The sequence below is a fragment of the Dermacentor silvarum genome, chromosome 8 (genome assembly GCF_013339745.2).
Source record: "Dermacentor silvarum isolate Dsil-2018 chromosome 8, BIME_Dsil_1.4, whole genome shotgun sequence".
In the NCBI taxonomy this organism is placed as follows: Eukaryota; Metazoa; Arthropoda; class Arachnida; order Ixodida; family Ixodidae; genus Dermacentor; species Dermacentor silvarum.
The window spans coordinates 127,819,196-127,841,831 of NC_051161.1; the positions used below are offsets into that span (position 1 = coordinate 127,819,196).

Genomic DNA, 22,636 nt, shown 5'->3' on the forward strand with positions numbered 1-22,636 from the left:
GAAAGAATTCTTCTGCAATAGGATAAGTAAGTAAGTAGTCCTTGTGCGTACTAGGAAATAAAGTACCATCGCACCCGTCTTGTGTCTTATCTCATAACATTTCATTGGAACTATTCGAGAAACCTTCGTTAACGTTGATTCCGAAACGACGTTGAATCTTCGGTAATATTTTTCTAGCCTGTGAAGCTGGGTGATTTGAGGCTGACGCCATCTTTTTCGCAGGAAAACGAGACGCTTCATGACTAGGTATCCCATGAGGGCCATGACCAGGCTGACCGGCTGCCGGCCGCAGAGGTATAGGCGAGCACATCGCATCAAGCGGTCTTCTGTTCACGGCAGAGGATCGCGTCGAAAGTGGTCATGCGATTACTGCATCCCCATGGAGAGAGATCAGGTGACCAAACGAAACCGCAATGTTGAAGCGCGACTACATATCGCAGCAGCAGGCATGTTTATTTTCAGTTTCAGAGATAAACATATACGAATTCGTGAACGCATCAACACCAGACACGCGTGGGCAAGAAAATATCAGTGACGGAAATCGTGCATTAGAAAAACAAATTAAATATGTGTATCTGTAAAACTGAAGTTAACCTTAAAATGGAAATAAGTGCTTGCGCCTGTGTGTCCCGTTTGTTCTTCCGCTGTGAGCATTCTGTCAAATGTTACCCCAGATAAGTACTGGGCGTGTTTCAACTGATTGAAAAACGAAATAAAATTAGTTTTTTTCAAAGTCCGAAACAATCGAGAATCATGGGGAATGAGGTGCTGTCCAGGAGGGCACCGATTAACAGACATATTTTTCATGACACATTTGCGCGGCAAGTGCATCGCGAGCTACTTCGGTGCGTCACTCGCATAAGCAGTTTAGTCCATGGCACCGCCAATGGGTTAAAATACTGTCCTCGCCATGGAGTTTAGTACTGGGCAAAATCTGGTGACACAGCGTCTGCTTCTGCCGAGAAACTTGCCGTTCAAGCAGGATGGCAATGATGAGTATTAGGTGGATTTGACTGAACAACATGTTGGATTTTGTAGAAAGGGAGTGGAAGCAAACGTTTGATCGGACATTTTTTGTACGGGTAACATTTGTCGCATTTATCGGCTCTAATTTCAACCGCAGTTTCAGTGTTTTCACTTCAGAAACACCATGTGAATTTTTTTGTCAAGAATAGACAAAAGTGTTGTGATCGATTATGCACGTTAGGCTAACCAATGATATGAAACAATTGTCAGGTTAAAGGAGCTACCACTTGCGAAGAAGCGACGAGGGGAAGGCGCTGCGGATTTCAATACACACGCACGCACGCACGCATGCGCTTAAAGCGGGAGACACGCTCCGATTCGGCGTCCGATCCGGCGTCCGACGCGCCGGAACAACAGCCGTAACCGAGGCGTTTTGGCGCGCCGAAGCGCCGGATCTGATGCCCGGCGTGCGACAGACTGAACAGATTTTCACCGTCCGACGCGTCCGACAACCGCACCATTGTTTTGCCGCAGCCAATGACAGCTAGCCTGACATTTGACGTTCTCTGACGTTCCGTCCACAGAGGCGGCGCCGGCGGGCCGGTTTCTCGCTGCTTTTTTTTTTCTTGCCGGCTGCAACAGCATTGCTACAATTCGTTCTTCTTTTTCTTCTGTCTGGGTTTTACGTGCCAAAACCAGTTCTGATTATGAGGCACGTCGTAGTGGAGGGCTCCGGATTAATTTTTACCACAATTCGTTTCGGACACGAAATATAGTTACTTGTTCGGTAAAACCATCTCGAACATGCACCTGTTTTGCAAAGCAGCGCCTAGTACTAGAGCTCAACTACTGGCGAGATCGGCCGGTAGCCGCGATGCGACAGCATTTCGCAGGGAGACAGCACACACCGACCGTATAAGCGAGGCTGCTCGCTTAGCTTCCACGCTTGCCCTTCGCATCGACGGCACCGAGTAATCCAATTGTATTTAATTATGAGTAACCTAAGTGTAGAGTGTTAATCGTGTTGGCAAGCATAAGCGCACTTCGTCGAGTTCGAACTGTGCCGCAAGAGCCGTCGGCCGTGGCGTCCGCCGAGCTAGGCCTGCCGGCCCTATCGCTGGCTGTCAGCGGAGCCGTCAGTGGACAACACACCGTTGCGAAGTGTTTTATCACTCGCAAAGACACAATTTTTTCTGACAGTGTTCATGTAGAGCGAGGCCGCATTGCGCAAAGTTGTTTATTTTGTATTTATCGACGAAGATATCAAGTCTTCCGAGCGTACAAGCTGGGGCGCAGAATCTGGGCGCGGCTTACGCGCCGGTCGCTCATTCGGATGCACGTCCCGTGGGGCCGAATCGCCGTATGCCGTATGCCGGAGCATGCAGCGCCGCACGTCGGATCGGACGACGAATCGTACCGTGTGTCTCCTGCTTAATTGTGCCTGTATGGCCTGCTTTTGTAGAACGTCTTACAGAAACACCAGCACGGAGCTGCCGGACACCAGTTCAACGACCGTACACTGGTTGCCGAAAGTCTAAAAAAAAATGTGGTTGATCCCTCTTATATAGGAATCGGTATAGAACACGAAAGTGAAACGTGTCTTCACAGAAGTAGTGTAATGTTTATTGCACATTGATATATAATGTCTATTGGTGTTTTGTGGCTAAAGCGCCCTTAGGCGTTGATGCACCCACGCTGACGCCTGGTGGCACGTCTCCTCCATCACGACTACCAACGTCGATGACCATGAGCAACCGTCGTGCATATGGAAGCTGCACTACGCTGCACACGCTAGCACAACGCGAAAGACGAAGCACGTAACTGACACACTAATACAACGCGCAAGACAAAGCACGTAACTGAATCGTCACCGAGTCAAATCAGCGCGTACAGCGCGTCGTAATTGCAGCCTCCGCGATCAACTTCAGAAACATTTTCAGAGCTAATTGCGGAGGCCACGCTCCGCTGTGCTGAGTACGGTGAACGCCACCTAGTAGTGCTTCTGCGAGAACGCGTTGGTAGTGCTTCTTGATGCCAGCGTCCCTTCGAATGCTGGCATCGAGGCGTCGTAGTGCTGAGACCACCGAAGCGTTCACTGTCGGTGCGCGTTAGTGTCATAATGCAGTACTTCTCTTTTCTGCTCGTAGGCGGCGGCACCACCCCGAGCAAGAGCGCGGGTACACGGAGGAGTGTTAGATATATAAGGCGCGTCTGTGTAGCTCTCCGCAAATGCGTTTGTGGCGCAATGGGTTAAACGCTCGGCGATCTATCGTCGCGGACCGAGAGGTCGTGGGTTCGATTTCCAAATTTTGCATGTTTGTGGAACTTTTTCTTCTGGTTTCTTTCTTTGTATTATGTTCGTGTATGTTCGTGTGACGTATTTCCGTGACGGAAATACGTCAGTGAAGTCTTGGTGGACCCCGGCATAAAACACTTTCGTGTTAAAAAACTTATCTGCAGCCGAAGTTTGTCTACAGTGGGAACGGATTAAAGGAGGAATATATTTTAGAGCGAAAGACCTTCTACGCCATGTCTCGCAAGGTCATTCATCGCGTCAGAGTGACCTTCAGCCGCCCGAGCGCGAGCCACCGGAGCGCAAGTGCGGCAGGTGTGACGTCATTCCACGTGATCCGCTGCAGAGAGGCGTCACACCTGCGCTCGCTCAGACCCTCGCCGCTGCTGTACCACGTGACCAGGCGAGGGTTAAAAGCTGCTTCGCCGGCAGTTGGTCGCTCAGTCTCGCCATGGATGGCGCGCCGGCAGGGCCGTCTGTGCGTGCCCATTAGCACAAGTAACAGGCTGAATCCAATCATACAGTAGATATAGGTCGACGGCAGGCTGCGAAATCTCAAGCAAAGGCAAAGTTGGCTGCTAAAACACCGCAGCAAAGGCAGGCCAGATTAGCACTTTATAAAGAAGCTTACCAGGCGCGGAAGCGTGGACTAATGAGAAACTGTGTGCACAGTATTTGCAAAACCAAGCCAAAAAGATCTTTCGCTCTGGTTAACTAGCTTTACAATAGTTGAATCTCAGCCATATTTTTTTTAAATTTTAACCTTTCTGGCCCAACGTTTCATTCATGCTACCCTGCCTAATCCCTGAACATTCCGATTTGTGCGCAAAATGCTTAACGTATAGGTAATAGTACCGTTATTGATGCTGGAGGAAAGTATCAGTAAAATAATCCCCGAATAACTGCAATACAAAATTTTTTACTGAAATACCATTTAACTACTCCTTTTTCTAATTGCCTGAAATAAATGTGAACAAGTTGTTCTGACGTCCCTTGATGTGGAACTCTGTGTGCGCTTTAGAGGGTTAATCCCCAGAAGGCAGAGAACCAGGGGAGGGCTACAGGCCGGAAATACTTCGTCCGTATAGGCTAGAGACTCATCGTCATCATCAGCTTTTTTTTTATTTCCCCTGCAGGATGGTTGCCTCTCCTAGTGATCTCCAATTAGCCCTGTCTTGTGGTAGCCGATTGCAACAAGGACCTTCGAATTTACTAATTTCATCACTCCACCTAATTATCTGTCGTCCTCGACTGCGTTTTCCTTCACTTGGCACTCATTGTTTAACTCTTATAGTCGATCCACCGCTTATCTGCCCTGCGCATTACATGGCTTGCGCAGCTATATTCTTTTCTATATATGTCTACTAGAATGTCGGCTTCCATCGTTTGCTCTTTGATCCACACCGCTATCTTCATGTCTCTTAATGTTCCACCTAACATTCTTTGTTCCATCGCTCATTGCGTGGTCCTCAACTTGTTTAGAGCGTCTTTGTTAACCTCCAAGTTTATGCTCCTTGTGTTAACATCGGTAGAGTGCTATGATTGTACACTTTTCTTTTGAACGATAGCGGTAAGCTCCCACTCAGGATTCGTTAATACCTGCCTATTGCACTCGAACCCATTTTTATTCTTCTGTGAATTTCCTTCTCATGATCAGGGTCTCCTGTGAGTAACTGACCTAGATTAACCTACGCCTGTACAGACTCTAAAGGCTGACTGGCGATCCTGAATTCATGTTCCCATGGCAGGCTATTGAATGTTACCTTTGTCTTCTCTATATATAGCCAACCCTGCTCTTATACTTTCTCGTTTAAGGTCCTCAATCATTTGTTACAATTTATCCCAGTTTTACTTAACAGGACAATGTCATCCGCAAACGGAAGGTTGACATATTCGCCGTTGATCCTCACTCCTAAGCTTTCCCGATCTATTGGCTTGAATAATTCTTCTAAGCTTACGGTCAATAGCAGTGGAGATACTGTGTACCCTTGGCTTACCACTTTATTGATAGGCAATTTTATAATTTTAGTGTGTAGAAGCAAGGTAGCCGTGGAATCTTTGTAGACATTTCCCAAGATATTCCTGTATGCGTCCCGTAATCCTTTATTATGCAATGCCTCCACGACTGCTGTTATCTCTATTGAAACAAATGCCTTTTCATAATCTATGAAAGGCGTATAGAGAGATTGATTGCACCCCGCCAATTTTGGCTAGAAAATATAGCCCTGCAAATGGTGGGACAATTGACAAGAACCCCAATGTGTTCTGTACGTTATTTTAGGCACGCACACCTCGAAAGTGGTGCTAAGCTTAGGATTTCTGCTAAAGAAACTATTATTTTCCTACTGTTGGGTTTCTATTTCACAATTTCAACATGCTCGCTAAAGTGAATAAATAAATTATTAACTAGCAAAAATTTAATCTGACCTAGACGATGCAGTTTGGGTGCCGTAATTTCGCCTTTTTTAAGCTAATCGACATCTCCAAACTGAACTTATTTATACGCATGCTTTATCTAAGAAATTGGTTCTAACTAAAATAAATTAAATCTATCGGTTTTTAAGATATGATTGGAGCTCTTCATAGAAGCTCCACCTAGACACGCTCTTCCTGGGAGGTTGTTTCGAACTTTCGAGGTCTCTGACGTAGCCCAGCCAGATCTATTAATACTTCCATGGCGAAATACTATTTCCATTATAGACATGTTTATTCGGCCCTATATTTCGCAGTACAAGATCAATCGGACTTTCATCCAGTTCTCCTCCCTGTCACTGTTGGTGCTGTCCCTGTCCATCATCGTCTACTTACTTAGTGCGCGAGGTCCACAACAAGCGAAGAATGCTACTTCGTCAGGTGAGACTGCCGTCACTGTTCGCCACGATAGTAGACATCAGCTTTAAGCCTTCAACCCCCATTAGTCACGCTGTACAAATATGAATACGGGGCTTGTTTTTACCTAGTTTGTCAAGTGCCTGCACGCGGAAAAACCGCAAATACCGAGCTTCGGGTAAACTGAGCAAACTACCCACTCAAAGTGACTTCGCGATATTTCACTGCGCCGAGTACGGGAAGTATGACGTACAGCTTCTCGCCAGGAATGGCAAAAGAATAGTTTCTTTTTCGCAATGCTTGGAAGCAATAACTAGCTTGTGAGTATCTTCGGTGTTTTTATGAAAAGATGCAACGCTATATCTACATTTAGCGACTGCATAATTGAGAATACTCACTTTAAAATGCACCAGCCATCGCCGTACCACTTTCACTTTCTTTCAGTGCAGTCAGCCAGTGCTTTGGAATAAAATTACTTAACTCGAACGCAGTGATCGACAGTCCATATTAATTTGTGACTGCAGGGGTTATTGTGGCGCGCTCGCGTCCCGAGTCGTCGGCGGCATCAGTCGTGTCACGTTAGACAGGTTATGTATGAAGCTACCAAACTGCACGATCATTTGGCGCAGTCACACACACACACACACACACACACACACACACACACACACACCACACGCACACGCACACGCACACGCACACGCACACGCACACGCACACGCACACACACACACACACACACACACACACACACACACACACACACACACACACACACACACACACACACACACACACACACACACACACAAACGCAATAGTCTTTTAATCTAGTTCCATGTAGTTTCCATTAAGTGGAACGCATTTTCATACGTTTCCCGCTTATTAAGTGACACCTATGTGGGACTAACGACTGTGAGCGTCGACTGTTCGGTTTCGCCTTCTTGCCACTGCTATACTATATACCACTCTTAATATACTTTCAAATAGGTTCGACTAAGTAAGTGTAGTACTTTAAATGTGGTAATGAATAGGCTCCACTACGTGAAGCATATTTGTTAATATCGCCCACTTAGTGCAAGTTACTTGCAATGAAATCGCGAGTGTTTCCTATGTGCCAGCGCTGTGGGTAAAGCGCGTTTGATTAAGTGACGCAGCCCTCTCTCTCTGTCTGGCCACTCGTAGTGACGGGTGAGCTAGTTCTCTGCATCGACTCCTGCCACGGTGCCTACCGAGACACGGCGCTAGTGCGGCGAGGACCACCAGGTTCGACCGACGCGAAGGACGTGCTAGCCGCGATGTACCGTCTTCCCCAGATGCTCTCTTATCCGCGAGAGTACCGGAAATGGCCCGTGCAACCGTTCGACGGCCCCTTCGTCGCGCTGGTGTCCACGCGCCCTCAGAACGCAGCCCGGCGAGCGTTTATCCGCAGGAGATTGGCGGCGCCGTCCCTCTACCCGCCCGGATCGTTCAGGCTCATATTCTTCGTGGTGGAGCCGAAGCCCGCAGTCTACAGTAGCTGGGCTCTCAGGAAGGCGCTGCTGGTAGGCGAACGGCGCGCCACATATATGCCATGCGCTTTTATCCTGCGTTGACTCGAGCTTGATTTTGAATACTTGCAGAACAACGTCTGCATAAGGCAGTTTGCGCGCAGAAGTGCAGAGTCTCTCGATACACGAGGTTTGCAAATAGTGTTCCGATTCATTTGGCTTAGATAGACAGCTCTTCCTTGGGTGCCTGGAGAGTGAAGTTGTCGGACAGCCGAGCGAGCGCAGTGATTTTCCGAGGAGGAAATGGTACCTTGGAGAGACTAGAAGAAGTCTGGACAACTCATAACAATTAAGTTATACACTGCAAAAAATTAAGGCTGTAATGTTTTGTTCGAAGGGAAAACAGGTTTTTTTCCCAGGGGGACATTTCCTTTAGGGGTTCAACGATACAGACAGTAAGGTCTATAAAAGTCGTCGTTACCGTCAGGCTATTTTTTGCGTCCACTGCAGGATGAAGGCCTCTCCCAGCGATCTACAATCACCCATTTCTTGCGCTAGCCGGGTCTAAGTTGTGCCGGCATATTTTCTAATTTTGTCACCCCACATAATTGTTTGCTATCCTCGACCGTTCTCTTGGCACCCATCATGTAACTCTGATCCACTGGTTATCTACCCTACGCATTCCATGGCCTGCCCACGCAGCTTCATTTTCCCTATTAACGTCAACTTGAACATCGGCTAACCCAGTCTGCTGTCTCTCTGTATAAATACTAGGCGTTCTTTTGTCATAATTAATGCAATGGGATGATCACGTGGTTACTATTTTAACAAAACTTAGTCGTGTAACGGATGTTTTAAACCGGAACCGGTACTTCATTTGAAAGTAGGTGGAAATGATGATTTATAACGCGCCCTTTGGTTCTCAGCTATACTATTTTTGGGGGGGGGGGTTTGGGGACCAACGACAGCAATAAGTTTGTCAAAGCTTCTAGGAATACTGAAGAATATCATGAGATAAATGACAATACATTGACTTAGAATCAACGTGTGTGTTTGGCAAAAAAGTTTAATCAATCATAATAACCTATTTATATTGAGTCAAACTATTGCGTGAAAATTGCATTTGTTGCAAGCGGCCATGTTTCATTTTTGTTGATATGATAATCCTTTTGTGTTAATGAACAAGTGTATGTTACAAGAAAAACAGAAAAATGGAAGGTTCCTCAAAATGGCACAAAATATGTTAGGCAAATGCTCAGCACCTAGGATTTATTATGTTCATGTTATTCAAGAAAATGTTCGGCATCATTCTATACCCTCATTCGTTCTGACCTTGTATTTTACTTTGTATCACATATATTTTTTATTTTTGTTGTTGATGTACTGCTTGTGTTCACTGTTTTCCCGCTTGTGCCAGTGTTCGAACGGGGCCAAGGGATCCTTCTGGCCTTCAGCGAATGGCTATTCCTCTCGCCTTCTATCACATTGTATAGTGATAAACAAAAGAAGGAAAGAGAGAAAGAAAGAAACGGAAAGAAATCAAGCACCATTCCACTGCTGTGAAGGTGGATTACCAGCGAACCAGTTTAGCACACGACATAGAGGTGACACAGAATTTATATCAAAGGTATAAGCAAATTTTATTTCTCTTGAGTGGCGAAGCCGGTCATCCCTAGGAAAAACACGCGCGCACACTTTAATTTTGATCGGCGGTCTTGATCGGTGGCATACATTCGTGTGGAAGACTACCGCCACCTCGGGGAACCGGAGGAAACTAGACACGCGCGACGGGACCGCCATGCCGGGGGAGCGGAAGGAAACCAGGCACGCAAGAGCTTGGAACGACGATGGCGACAAAGAGAGGGCGTTGCTAGCGTATACATAGCCGACGCCAGTCGCACAGCGGCAAATCTTTGAGAAACCCAGCGTCCTACCTGAGAGTCTCCTGATTGTGAAGATGGTGCCGATTGATAAATAATCTACTGAAAACGCATATCCAAGTGATGAGACGTATAAGATTTTGCACAGAATGAAGCAATTTTGCATCAAATTCGGGAGCTGAGTTTCTGCCGACGCACATCTGTTGACGGACACGAAAAATGCATCAAACCCTAGCCATATAGACAGCTTCGCTGCAAAAAGAGAGACGTGCCGAGGCAGCCAGATCAAGTGAACGTGTTGGCAGGGCGTGAATGGCCTTATTCGATAGAATCTATACATGTGATTCAATATGATGTCCCGTGAAAACGCAAGGCTTAATTTGTGTCCTGTCAATCCGGAATGATTTTCTTTGTGTCGGCGTGGGGAAAGGCTTTGGGTGACGTGGGTGACAACGGGTAGTATGATGCACTCCTCAGCTACAAGAGTCTGGGTGGTGGGAATGGTTCCGAATTCGAGCGTTTCGTGAGTGCCATCAACAAGCACTGCGCACAGGCCTCGTCTGTGCGAGTACGGCGCGGTATTGATGTATCGGCGTTCTCCTTGGTTTTATTTATGTACCTTGTTGGGGATTACAGAGTCCAAGTGCTCGGGACATGGTGTAAGATTATATTACATTTTGCTTCACTCGAGTGATTGATAATCATAGAGGTTTCAGGTAACGACACCCTCAAGAGATAGGGCCATAAAGCATGTTTCAGTTTGTGAGAAAATAGTACATAACATTATTTGTTACGCTGGTGAGACTTCAAGAATATGCTGTTTTCTGCCACTAGGCACGCAAGCGCACATAGTAAAGAGAGTGAAATCGTTCTATTAATAAGAATTGGCCGCATGGAATGAACCAGCCCAGTTACTACTGGAGTGGGAATCCTCCAACTTTCACGCTTCCAAGGAGTAAGAATGAGTGGAATTACGGGGATCTCTACTCTCTGGAATTGAGTGGGAAGGTATATGCCACTTGGTATCTGCAACTGGGACCACTGGTGGCAGATGATGATGATGACCATAATGATGGTAACTGATAATAATGATGATAAGGAGTAAGAGGAGGGCGACAAAATATTGGAAGACAATTAATTATCTAGGTGACGTGGATCAAACGTTGCCGCTCCAGCGCAGCTAACACAAGAAATTATGCCGTTAATATTGCCTGTTACCCGCCGTGGTGCTGTAGTTGCTTGACATTGCGCTGCTAAACCCGAGGGCGCGGGATCAAATCCGGGCCGCGGCGGCTGGATTTCAATGGGGCTGATATCTGAAAAAACACGCCCGGCGCACGTTAAAGAACCCCAGGTAACCCAAATTAACCCGGAGTCTCCAATTACCGCATGTGTCATAATCATATCCTGGGCTTGGCAAGTGAAAGCCCAGCATTAAAAGAGAAAGTACGTGCTATTTTCTCTCTCCCCCCCGGCTCGCTCCGGAAAATTTGGTCTTTCTTGACGACAACTAGAGGTTGAATCGCCTTCCAATATTTTAGGGGCGAAGCTCCTTATGGCGGCACCCGTTCCGTCCCCGTCGTAGTAGTAGTAGTAGTGTGTAACCAGTCTGAGAAAAATGAGAAAAAAATTCCGAAGTTGTGTCCGTAGCGCGGAATCGAACCAGGGACCCCTCGCTTCCGAGCGCGCGGCGTTAGCCCACTACGCCACGAAGCGGACATGGACAAACGCACCACGATGGCTATAAATACCCAACATTAACGAAAGGCCGCGTTTCTAGCGCGTTTCTAACGCGTTTGTGCTAGCGCGTTACGGCCCGTGTAAGAAGCTGGTGTAAGACGCTGTGGCCTCTCCACCTTACCTTCAACGCGTTTCGAACGCGCTGCCCAAAGCGGTGATGATGATGATGATAAGTGGTTCTTGAGGGAAAAGGGAAAGGTTGGCGCTATCTTCTGCAGCCCTTGAGGGAGCACGGCTCAGCGCCAAAGCGGTGGCAAGTCAAGTTCAAGTCGAGGAGCGTTTATGAATACGGGGGGTATACTCTCTCAGCAGTCATGTGATGGCGTCGGCAAACGCGGTGCACGTTCCGGCATGTGTAAATGGCTGCGTAAGACGCTGTGGCCGCTCCCCCTTACTAGAGAGTACTGCACGTTTCTAACGCGTTTGTGCTAGCGTCCCCTTAAGCGGGAGATCCGATGATTCCCTCCGGAGCTTCGCCCACTCATCATCATTCACCTCGTGGATCTGCTGTCATTTTTTTTTCTGAGCTCCGGTATCAAAAACGGCTAATTTCGCGAGCATCTTGTGATGCATACACATGTATTACTGCGTTAGGGCTATGGAATGTCAAAGTGAAAAAAAAATCTGACACACTAATACAACGCGCAAGACAAAGCACGTAACTGAATCGTCACCGAGTCAAATCAGCGCGTACAGCGCGTCGTAATTGCAGCCTCCGCGATCAACTTCAGAAACATTTTCAGAGCTAATTGCGGAGGCCACGCTCCGCTGTGCTGAGTACGGTGAACGCCACCTAGGTGGCGTTGGTAGTGCTTCTTGATGCCAGCGTCCCTTCGAATGCTGGCATCGAGGCGTCGTAGTGCTGAGACCACCGAAGCGTTCACTGTCGGTGCGCGTTAGTGTCATAATGCAGTACTTCTCTTTTCTGCTCGTAGGCGGCGGCACCGCCCCGAGCAAGAGCGCGGGTACACGGAGGAGTGTTAGATATATAAGGCGCGTCTGTGTAGCTCTCTGCAAATGCGTTTGTGGCGCAATGGGTTAAACGCTCGGCGATCTATCGTCGCGGACCGAGAGGTCGTGGGTTCGATTTCCAAATTTTGCATGTTTGTGGAACTTTTAACACGAAAGTGTTTTATGCCGGGGTCCACCAAGACTTCACTGACGTATTTCCGTCACGGAAATACGTCATACGGAAATACGGAATGACGTTCTTACAATGTACACGAACATAATACAAAGAAAGAAACCAGAAGAAAAAGTTCCACAAACATGCAAAATTTGGAAATCGAACCCACGACCTCTCGGTCCGCGACGATAGATCGCCGAGCGTTTAACCCATTGCGCCACAAACGCATTTGCAGAGAGCTACACAGACGCGCCTTATATATCTAACACTCCTCCGTGTACCCGCGCTCTTGCTCGGGGCGGTGCCGCCGCCTACGAGCAGAAAAGAGAAGTACTGCATTATGACACTAACGCGCACCGACAGTGAACGCTTCGGTGGTCTCAGCACTACGACGCCTCGATGCCAGCATTCGAAGGGACGCTGGCATCAAGAAGCACTACCAACGCCACCTAGGTGGCGTTCACCGTACTCAGCACAGCGGAGCGTGGCCTCCGCAATTAGCTCTGAAAATGTTTCTGAAGTTGATCGCGGAGGCTGCAATTACGACGCGCTGTACGCGCTGATTTGACTCGGTGACGATTCAGTTACGTGCTTTGTCTTGCGCGTTGTATTAGTGTGTCAGTTACGTGCTTCGTCTTTCGCGTTGTGCTAGCGTGTGCAGCGTAGTGCAGCTTCCATATGCACGACGGTTGCTCATGGTCATCGACGTTGGTAGTCGTGATGGAGGAGACGTGCCACCAGGCGTCAGCGTGGGTGCATCAACGCCTAAGGGCGCTTTAGCCACAAAACACCAATAGACATTATATATCAATGTGCAATAAACATTACACTACTTCTGTGAAGACACGTTTCACTTTCGTGTTCTATACCGATTCCTATATAAGAGGGATCAACCACATTTTTTTTTCTGAGCTCCGGTATCAAAAACGTCTAATTTCGCGAGCATCTTGTGATGCATACACATGTATTACTGCGTTAGGGCTAGGAATGTCAAAGTGAAAAAAAATCTTTGTGTGGGAAGTGTTGGAAGCCGGTCACACGGTAAAGGTACATACAGATATATATATATATATATATATATATATATATACTTGAAAACAAACTGTTGGGTGAATAAACCTAAGCTAACCGCGAAGTTGTGCTTCTCATGTTTCACACACACACACACTATATATAGTTCAACTGACCGTGGTCTGCTTAGGGTAACCGTCAGGGGCAGGTCGTGTGTCGAGTGAGTGCCTGAACAACGCTTTGCAAAGAGCTGAATGCGGTGCAAACCATGGTTCTGACTGTGGTGACGCATTTCTTTCGCATTTACCACTAAATCGCCTCAGAATTTTTCTGTAGTAAGCTTTTGCCCAGCCGGAGGCTTCTGTTTAGTTACGCCACGAGAAGCTACGCCTTTAACGCAGCAAAAAATGTCTTCGGCGTTTTTAGGGGCCTACCTTTCTCACTTGTCTCCCCTTGTTTTAACGCCCAGAACGAATCCGACAAGTACCAGGACATGTCGATCGAGGGCCGCGCTCTGTCTTCGATGCGTGCCATGATGCTGGAGTGGGCGCCCGTGTTCGCCAACGCCCCGCGTCTAGTGCTATGGGCGCGCGACGACGCGGAGTTCGATTCTCGCACTCTTCTGGACAGGATGGAACGCCTCGCCCAGACTCCAGGCGACGTCTTCGGCCGCGTATCTACGTCCGCCAACCTTGACGTCGCATTGAACAAGGGCGAAAATAACAGGTACGTGCTAGGGGATTGTAAACAGTCATTTTTTCTACCGAATCGAATAAGAATCAAATAGCGCTAGCAGTGAGTCGAATCAAGTGTAAAATATTTTTGAGTAGTTTTCGAATAATGAACAACTCGATTCGCCATGATATAAAATGATGTTTGCACCCTAGAATAAAGTTAACAAGTTTCGGTCATTACATTTGACGTTATGAACCCTTGCTTAATAAAGTGCAAATGGAGAATTACGAATTAATGTGTACCTTGTTCGCATACCCAGGACTCCTCAGAGAGTGCGAATGATCGCGGATTAGCCGGTAAGCTGTGCCTCACTCGACGACGTAGCCTATTCCTAACCTAACCTAACCTAACATAATTCTCATGTTTAATGTTTACTATATGACTGCGGCGATGACATTTGTCCAACTCCCATTTTTTTGGCTGAGCGCAGTTGTGTATTGTGTAATATTTGATAATTACTCAAGCATTCGAAACATATTCTTACGTACTAACAGAGTATTCGATTGGAATATCGAATTGAAAATTGTCCTGTCAATATTCGATTATTTCGACGTTCCGGATATTCGCACACCTCTGGACTAAGGGCTCGACGGTTGAGTGGAATGCTGCCGCAGGCATTGTATCGGTAGAAAAACAAGAAAAATTCACCGACGATTACGATCTGTCTCATCCGGCACGTTGTAAACGGAGCGAAGTGTGGCGCGACGGCTTCGCTAATCGGGAGATCGCGAGAGGAAGCGCGTGGGCGCGATTATCATCAGCCGCCGCAGACAACCTTCACTCATGCAGCGCTTTGTTTCCATACAGACGACGCGCGCTACTCGGCCGCTATCCCGTAGCCATTGCCGCCAAATCCCTCGTGGGCGGCACTACGCTGCTCTTCTCACACTTTCGTCATACCCTCCTCCGCTTTCCGCCTCAGGGTGCCGCTTACACCCTCTTTCTCACGCTCTTTTCGCTCTCGTCGCTTTTTTCATCCCCGGCTGCGCTCCCCGTTCGCTCTCATCTTTCGCTGTGCTCGTTCGCTTGGTTATGCCGCCGACGCTCGCCGCAGGAACGGGCGCCTAAGAGCTGCGCTCTAAAACTTAAGCTTTGAACTCCAGAAAAAGCAAAGTTCGTAATAAATGTCGTTGACGTTCGCGTCTTTCTGCCTTAGGCTGCTTTGTATACCTCGTCGGTTGGCAGGTACACCACCAGGTCCTCATGAACTGCGATGTAATTGTGAACCGTCGCACCCATTCATGCATTACGAGCACTTCGTTATGAAGGCGTTTCGCTGTACTTGCATTTGTATTGCGTGGCTCGCATTACCTCAAGGTCAACCTTTCATAGCTAGCGGCTGAGGTTAATGCTTCCAGGAAGCACAATCGAACGATATACATACAGAAGCGTAGACTGACCGGACAAAATGATATGGGCAGTATACGCACGCTAACGATTATAGCTAGCCGAATAATCTTCTCACCCTTACGCAGGCAGTAATTGCTAAAGGAATATTATATTTAAACACTATATCTGTTTGAGCTTATAAGTAATTTCTTTACAAAGTCTGTTATTTCATTTTGCAAAATTGGGTTTTGCAAAAAGTGAGATAATGAAGGTCAACGCTGAATTAATGGAATTTTGCAATGAAACGCTGGCACCGTAGGGCAACCCCGCGTCATCGATTTCAATGCATTTATTCTTATCTGGGCCTCTGTGGCTGAATAATATTTCTCTTAAACTTGCAAAGCTCAGCCTTTGGATTTTTTAAAGTGCAATGCAGTCGCTCTTTAGCGATAAAGAGATATGAGGTACACCAGGTCCGAGCAGACTCTGTCCTAATCCATGACGTCACGGTGACATGGTGCGCAAACTTCCAGATGGCGGCGCCACCGTTCTTTAGTTACTCAGCAATTTCTAGCTTACCAAGCCTCTTTTGATGGTAATACTTACTTTTTTGGCAGTGTAAAATGATGAGTTTATAATACAGCACAAATTATCTTTTTCCTTAGCTCTACGTTCAAACTATGATTTGTTTATGGCGCGCAAACGTAATAACATATTTACTTAGCTCTTAACAACAGAAGTAGATATGCTCCCGCAAATTGTGTGTGTTAGTTCTACGCCTGGCGTTCTTCATGGTGACCTTGTACGCAGAGACTCTCCGTGGGATCGGCTTGAGCAGTGCGCCTACTTCCTCAAGATGGCGGCCCTAGTGCGGCTGAGCAGCGTCTACGAGGACGTTCCTCGCGGATCGAACGGGAGCGAGGAATTCGAACTTGTGACGCCATCTCTCGCCGCTCGTGCGAACCTGAGCCTTGTGGCCATCGACGATCCCTCTCACTGCGCACCTCCCGGAAGAATTGTCCAGCAGACGTCGGGCCAGCCGAGCGGGCGCAAATCGTCTGTTGGACGATTCTTTGCGAGCCATTTATGAATGAACGCAAACACAGTCATTACATTGGATGGTAACTGATTCACGGTGGCGCTTTTAACGCAAACACAGAATTAAGATTTCACACTTCCAAACAAGGGAAAAGAACCCCCCGAAACCGGAGATTGGAAACGTGTTACGGCATGGTTTGTTCACGGCTATATAATACGAGCGAAGTTCTTTTATTATTAGGTTTTTGCTAAATTAGAATGACTAAATGAGAAAGATGTCTTTTCTGAAAATGACATGGATTGAATAATGATGTCATGCGCGAATGACCATTTGTCGGCCTCGTGTTTCGTGTGCTGGCACTTTATCCTCATATTTCACGCTCGCTGCCATTAATCGTACACATTTATTTCAAGGCTCCGCGGTACGGAAAGCTAAGGGAAATTTTCCTGCTCAGTCAGTATGCAGATGTTTCTCGCGGTTGAGTTTCACGCAAGAGAAGAGTTCTGAAGGGGCCCGTGAACGCAGGAAGGCATTATCATTTGCTTGTCCTCTATATTGAAAATTAAATTAGCGTATACGGACTTTTTGATCACAATTCGCCGCCCCATAATGGTTAACCCTTTCAGCCCTGAATTTATTAACATGCAGACTTTTTTCCCCATTGTTTTGCATTGATTTAGAACTGCATAAGAAACACAAAAATATTTATTTGGAGCATCACATCGGTATGAGATATGGCGTCATGTCCTATATATAGGACACCAGGGCTTAGTGGTTGTAGAAAGCAACTCAAAGTATTTCGAAGATGCATATTATTCTCAGCTGTATCACATTTAAATGTAGAAAACATCTAATGATGCCAATTTCGCAGTGGCTCTTGTGCGTCAACGGTCGAACAAATATTCTTCGTGCTCTTTATACACGGCTCATCAAAGCACTTGAATTTCCTCTACCTACTTGGTAGACGCTTTGTCAGACGTGTTTTCGCCATAAACGGCGAATTCTTGGTCCACCGTACCGCAATCTTTGCTCCCGTAGCCTGCAAAATCGAAACTGTTTCCAGCTTTTCATCATCATCGTCTTCTACCTTCAACACGCAGATTTCCTTCATCATTAAACTTGAATATGGGCTCCATCTACTTGATAGCCGCTTTATAGAATATATTTTCGTCTCAGATGGCCAATTTTTCCTCTACTGTGCAGCAATTACTGCTCCCTAATCCTACAAAAGCAAACTGTGTAGCGCCAACCGACGCCGCAACGCGGGGATGCTAAGGTCGGCGCTCTCAACCGGCGCCTTAGTGCCGGCTTCCAAAGAGGAGGAAAATAAAGATGGGCCGTGCATGCTCCATGCGTAAGCACGGAACGCACTAGTCCTTTCTAAAAGTCTGCTGCGCTGGTCCTCTTGTTCTGGCACTCCGCTGCGACCCCTCGGTTCCGGACATGTGTATCCCGGTTTTCATCGTCATCTTCTTCTACCTCCAACACGTACACTGCCTATAGTAGAGAAAACATATTTGTGTACTTGATACACAGACGTTTCGCTATAAGAGTCCCCTTGCCACTCAATACAGCAGCTCAGGCTGACTTACCGCCTCGGGAAAGATAACACCAGAAATCGGAAGCTGTTACAAGCAACAGCGTCCTCACTGTCATCATCATCATCATCATCATCATCATTAGCCTATTTTATGTCCACTGCAGGACGAAGGCCTCTCCCTGCGATCTCCAATTACCCCAGTCTTGCGCTAGCGTATTCCAACTTGCGCCTGCAAATTTCCTAACTTCATCATCCCATCTGGTTTTCTGCCGACCTCGACTGCGCTTCCCTTCTCTTGGTATCCATTCTGTAACCCTAATGGTCCACCGGTTATCCATCCTGCGCATTACATGGCCTGCCCAGCTCCATTTCTTCCGCTTAATGTCAAGTAGAATATCGGCTATCCCCGTTTGTTCTCTGATCCACACCGCTCTCTTCCTGTCTCTTAACGTTAGTCCTAAGATTTTTCGTTCCATCGCTCTTTGTGCGGTCCTTAACTTGTTCTCGAGCTTCTTTGTTAACCTCCAAGTTTCTAACCCCATATTTTAGCACCGGTAGAATGCAATGATTGTACACTTTTCTTTTCAGCGACAGTGGTAACCTCCCAGCTAGGATTTGGCAGTGGTTGCCGTATGCACTCCAACCCAATTTTATTCTTCTGTAAATTTCTTTCTCGTGATCAGGGTCCCCTGTTAGTAATTGACCTAGATAAACGTACTCCTGTACAGACTCTAGAGGCTGACTGGTGATCCTGAATTCTTGTTCCCTTGCCAGGCTGTTGAACATTGTTTGTTTTCTGCATATTAATCTTCAACCCCACTCTTACACTTTCTCGGTTAAGGTCCTCAATCATTTGCTGTAATTCGTCTCCATTGCTGCTGAATAGGACAATGTCATCAGCAAATTGGAGGTTGGTGAGATATTCACCGTTGATCCTCACTCCTAAGCTTTCCCAGTGTAAGAGCTTGAGTACTTCTTCTAGGCATGCAGTGAATAGCATTGAAGAGATTGTGTCTCCTTGCCTGACCCCTTTCTTGATGGGTAACTTTCTACTTTTCTTGTGGAGAACCAAGGTAGCTGTGGAATCCTTGTAGATGTTTGCTAAGATATTCACGTATGCTTGTACATTCAACTTATTCAGGGCCCTTGTCCGACTAGTGCAGGCTCTGATTGCGAGCCGCATTGCGTACTCGGCACCATATTTAAATTTCAGTACGGCTGAAGTGGAGATACTCGACCGGCTGATACGCAACGCGTATAAGCAAGCGCTCGGACTCCCACCCGGAACGGCTACTTTTCGCCTCGAGGAGACAGGAGTGTACAACAACGCGCGGGAAATCATAGAGGCCCACCTGGTAAGCCAGAAGGAAAGACTACTACGCACAATAGCGGGACGCTGCGTCTTGGAGCATCTCGGATATTCCGTACGGAAGACCAGCGCACTGACCAAAATGCCAACACGAATACAAGAAACTATGCACGTCTTACCGATTCCCAGGAACATGCACCCAAACCTCCACATCGGACGGAGACAAGCTCGAGCGCAGGCGCTCGCGAGAAAGTACGGAAACCACTCCAATGTCTTGTATGTAGACGCGGCCTGCACCGCAAGAAGCACCGCATTCGTCACCAGCGTAGTCGACAATCACGGGATCGAAATAAATGCGTCGTCGGTTTCCAGAGTGAGCGCTGTGGAGGCAGAGGAACTAGCGATAGCGTTAGCCATCACGACGAGACCGCACTGGGATTGCGTCATAGTTCTGACGGAATCTCAGGCGGCACACAGAAATTATTCCAGGTCTAAAATTTCCAGGGCCGCACATAGCATTCTGAATGGAGCGCACCAGCTGCCATCATACATACAAATCGTGTGGATTCCGGGGCATGAGTCCTTACGTGGCAATCAGCAGGCCCACGCCTACGCCCGAGCGCATGCACACCGGGAGCCGCAAGATGACCGCGCCGAGCAGTTCCAACCAGAGCCCATACCATTAACCTACACGCACATCCTACAACACGCCTATCGCCTTTCACGAAGAACACTACCTCCACCGCATAATGCTCTGACGCGAGAGGAAGTCGTAATATGGCGAAAACTCCAAACACATATACACATTTCAGTATTTACCTACGCCATACACCCTGCGCTGAATTCCTATAAATGTCCACACTGCGATAAATGTGCAACGCTTGCCCACATGGTATGGGCTTGCGCAAACACACCGCAGCTCACACCCATAACACACACCACCACTCGGCAATGGGAGGCAGCGCTGTCCAGCTAACGACTCGACGGGCCTGGTCAACTGAGCGGGAAGGGCAGCTAAGGCCGCTGGACTCCTGGACTGAGGGGACCACCCACTGCAGAGCGGAGAAGCTACCTACGCTCGCGTGCTTTTGATTAAAGTTTATTCTCTCTCTCTCAGGGCCCTTGACCACCATTGAGCCCTGGTGTCCTATATTTAGGACACCAAGATCATGGCGTGCTGCGGGCTATGCGCAAATGAGACGCAAAACTCCCTTATATAAATGCACCCTAAACATATCAGAAACAACACACAAAACTATGATCGCTACCGAGACAATAGTTATTGAGTAAAATATTATCAAAAGACGTGGATACTGCTGCAGTTGTGTTTCTTTCCTTCCGCCAGTTTGATTTCACCTCTACGGCTTTCTGAGGAAGACAAGGATGAAGAAACTGTCGCCTATGCTGGCGGAGGTGTATGGAGAATAGCTCAAATTCTTTTTTGAGTTTGCTAACTATTTGCGTAGCGATTAAGAACAATTTCTCTTCGTGTCCTTTTTATAGGATGCCAGGGCCTAAAGGTTTTTATTCACACACTGACCCCTTTCGGCGATGTGCGTTGTTCCGCAACTCATTGGCAAGTGGTAGGCCATTACGATTAAGACTACGTAATTACGAGCCTTCTAAGTCAAGCGTTTGTAACGCAGGTCACGTGACCAGGAAAGGAAATACCGAAGTTTTATTTCTCTTGCATGAGCACAAACTTCGAATATTCAATAATTAGCTGCAACGAGCACCGAAGACATTAACACTTTGCACGCACGGTGTCAATGCCACGCCCTGGCCAATATCCTCATTACAAGTGTAAGACACAAATCATTAACAAAACTTTGCTGAGGGAGCTTTTCGCCCTATATTAACCATGCATAACTCAAAGGGCCCCTAAATTGATGGAAAACGATAACTTTGCGAAAAACAGCGCTTCCATATCGTCGTCCAGCCCAAGCCAAATGTGTCACGTGACTGCGTAAAGTCTTCGACCAGCTTCGAAGCTGCGGCGCCAAATGGTAATGGTCACTAGTGAATTTCGCTTGCGTTCACACAAACTGGTAGTATGGTCGCGAAAAACACATTCTTTCTTACACGCGCAGCACTTCCCGCCTACTTTGCAGACAGCCGACTTCCTTTCAGTCATTCTGGATCGACATCGTAAGCATGGTCTCGTGGGCTCGGAATACGCGATCAGCGTACAACAGTGCGAAGGCCAGCGACATGCCGAGTCGGACTACCTGAGTCGCGTTGACAGCGTCCGCCCGTCCCTCCTGCAACGTAGTGTTGGTCACCGAACGCACGCACAAGGGGGTTTGGCCCACGCAGAACATGGCGATCCGCAGTACCTCGCAATGTCGCCAGTGCCTCTGGTGCACATGAATAGTGGCGGTCCCAAGCGACAGGCCGTCCACCGGTGTACCGCCGGACACCTTCATTTTCCAGACGGCCTTCTGGCGGTCATCCGGCAGTTCGAAAGCGTCGACGCTGACATCTGGACCCCACACTCGGCGCGGGTCCGCGAGATGGTCGCAGAGCCATTGTGCGTTGCCCGTGGTCAGCGAGATGCGGGAGGTGCGCTCGAAAACGGTGCGCCCGATGACGCTCACGTAGATGAGCAGCCAGACTGCGAGAGGCAGCAATAGGCGAAAGCAGCATGCGCGACCGAACCGTCGCAGGGTCCTTCGCGGCACGGATGGCGGTGTTATCTTGAAGCGTATTTGAATGACATCGCAGTTGTCTGTGTTCATCTTGTCATCGCTATAACTGGCACATGCCCACTGCGGTGGATTGTCTGTTAATATGCGAGAGCGCCTCCTGGCGGTAAGCCCTTTTGTCTCGTGCCTACCGCGAGGCCGGACAGATTCGCGTGGCAAGGCCGCGCACAGGAAGCCAGTCGACTTGGGGCCGTATTCTGAAGCGTTCCACTTCGGCGAAATTTCTGTTTTCGCTTTCAGGCGCGCGCTGATTGGCTGGTTGAGCAAAATTGAATGACATCGGGCTCAACCAGCCAATCAACTCATCCAATTTTGCTAAAACAGCCAATCATCGCGCGCCTGATGGATGGATGGATGGATGGATGTAAAACTTTAATGAACGTCCTGAGGTGCGCGACTCAGCGCGCAGCGGGCCGCTCCCACGTTGGGATAGTCAGGCCATGACCGACCGCCGCATCGTGGGCCCTCTGGACAGTCCATAGTAGCGCCCCGGCATCGGGGCTCTTGATAGCGGAGAGCCATTTGTCCTCATTTATTTGCTAAAACAGCAAATCATCGCGCGCCTGATGCATAGATTGATGGATGTAAAACTTTAATGAACGAAAAGCGAAAAGCTGCAAAGCGAAAAAATAAATTTCGCCAAG

The 22,636-nt window shown here is 47.8% G+C and overlaps 2 protein-coding genes across 8 annotated transcripts in view; both read left to right on the forward strand.

Moving 5' to 3' along the window:
- LOC119461693 (neprilysin-1) overlaps window positions 1-22,636 on the forward strand; it is a 559,943-nt gene that overhangs the window by 202,349 nt on the left and 334,958 nt on the right. The gene's annotated exons all lie outside the window — the stretch shown is intronic.
- LOC119462408 (uncharacterized) lies at window positions 229-16,499 on the forward strand. Its single transcript, XM_037723755.2, has 5 exons — window positions 229-394; window positions 5,989-6,112; window positions 7,274-7,632; window positions 13,805-14,061; window positions 16,210-16,499. The coding sequence occupies exons 1-5, from the start codon at window positions 239-241 to the stop codon at window positions 16,487-16,489; spliced, it is 1,176 nt and encodes a 391-aa protein (XP_037579683.2). The 5' UTR covers window positions 229-238; the 3' UTR covers window positions 16,490-16,499.

Coding starts and splice junctions, on each gene's coding strand:
- LOC119462408 (XM_037723755.2), top strand. CDS start 239: ATGACTAGGTATCCCATGAGGGCCATGACCAGGCTGACCGGCTGCCGG. Junction 7,633..13,804: donor CTCTCAGGAAGGCGCTGCTG/GTAGGCGAACGG, acceptor TTTAACGCCCAG/AACGAATCCGACAAGTACCA. Junction 14,062..16,209: donor AACAAGGGCGAAAATAACAG/GTACGTGCTAGG, acceptor CCTTGTACGCAG/AGACTCTCCGTGGGATCGGC.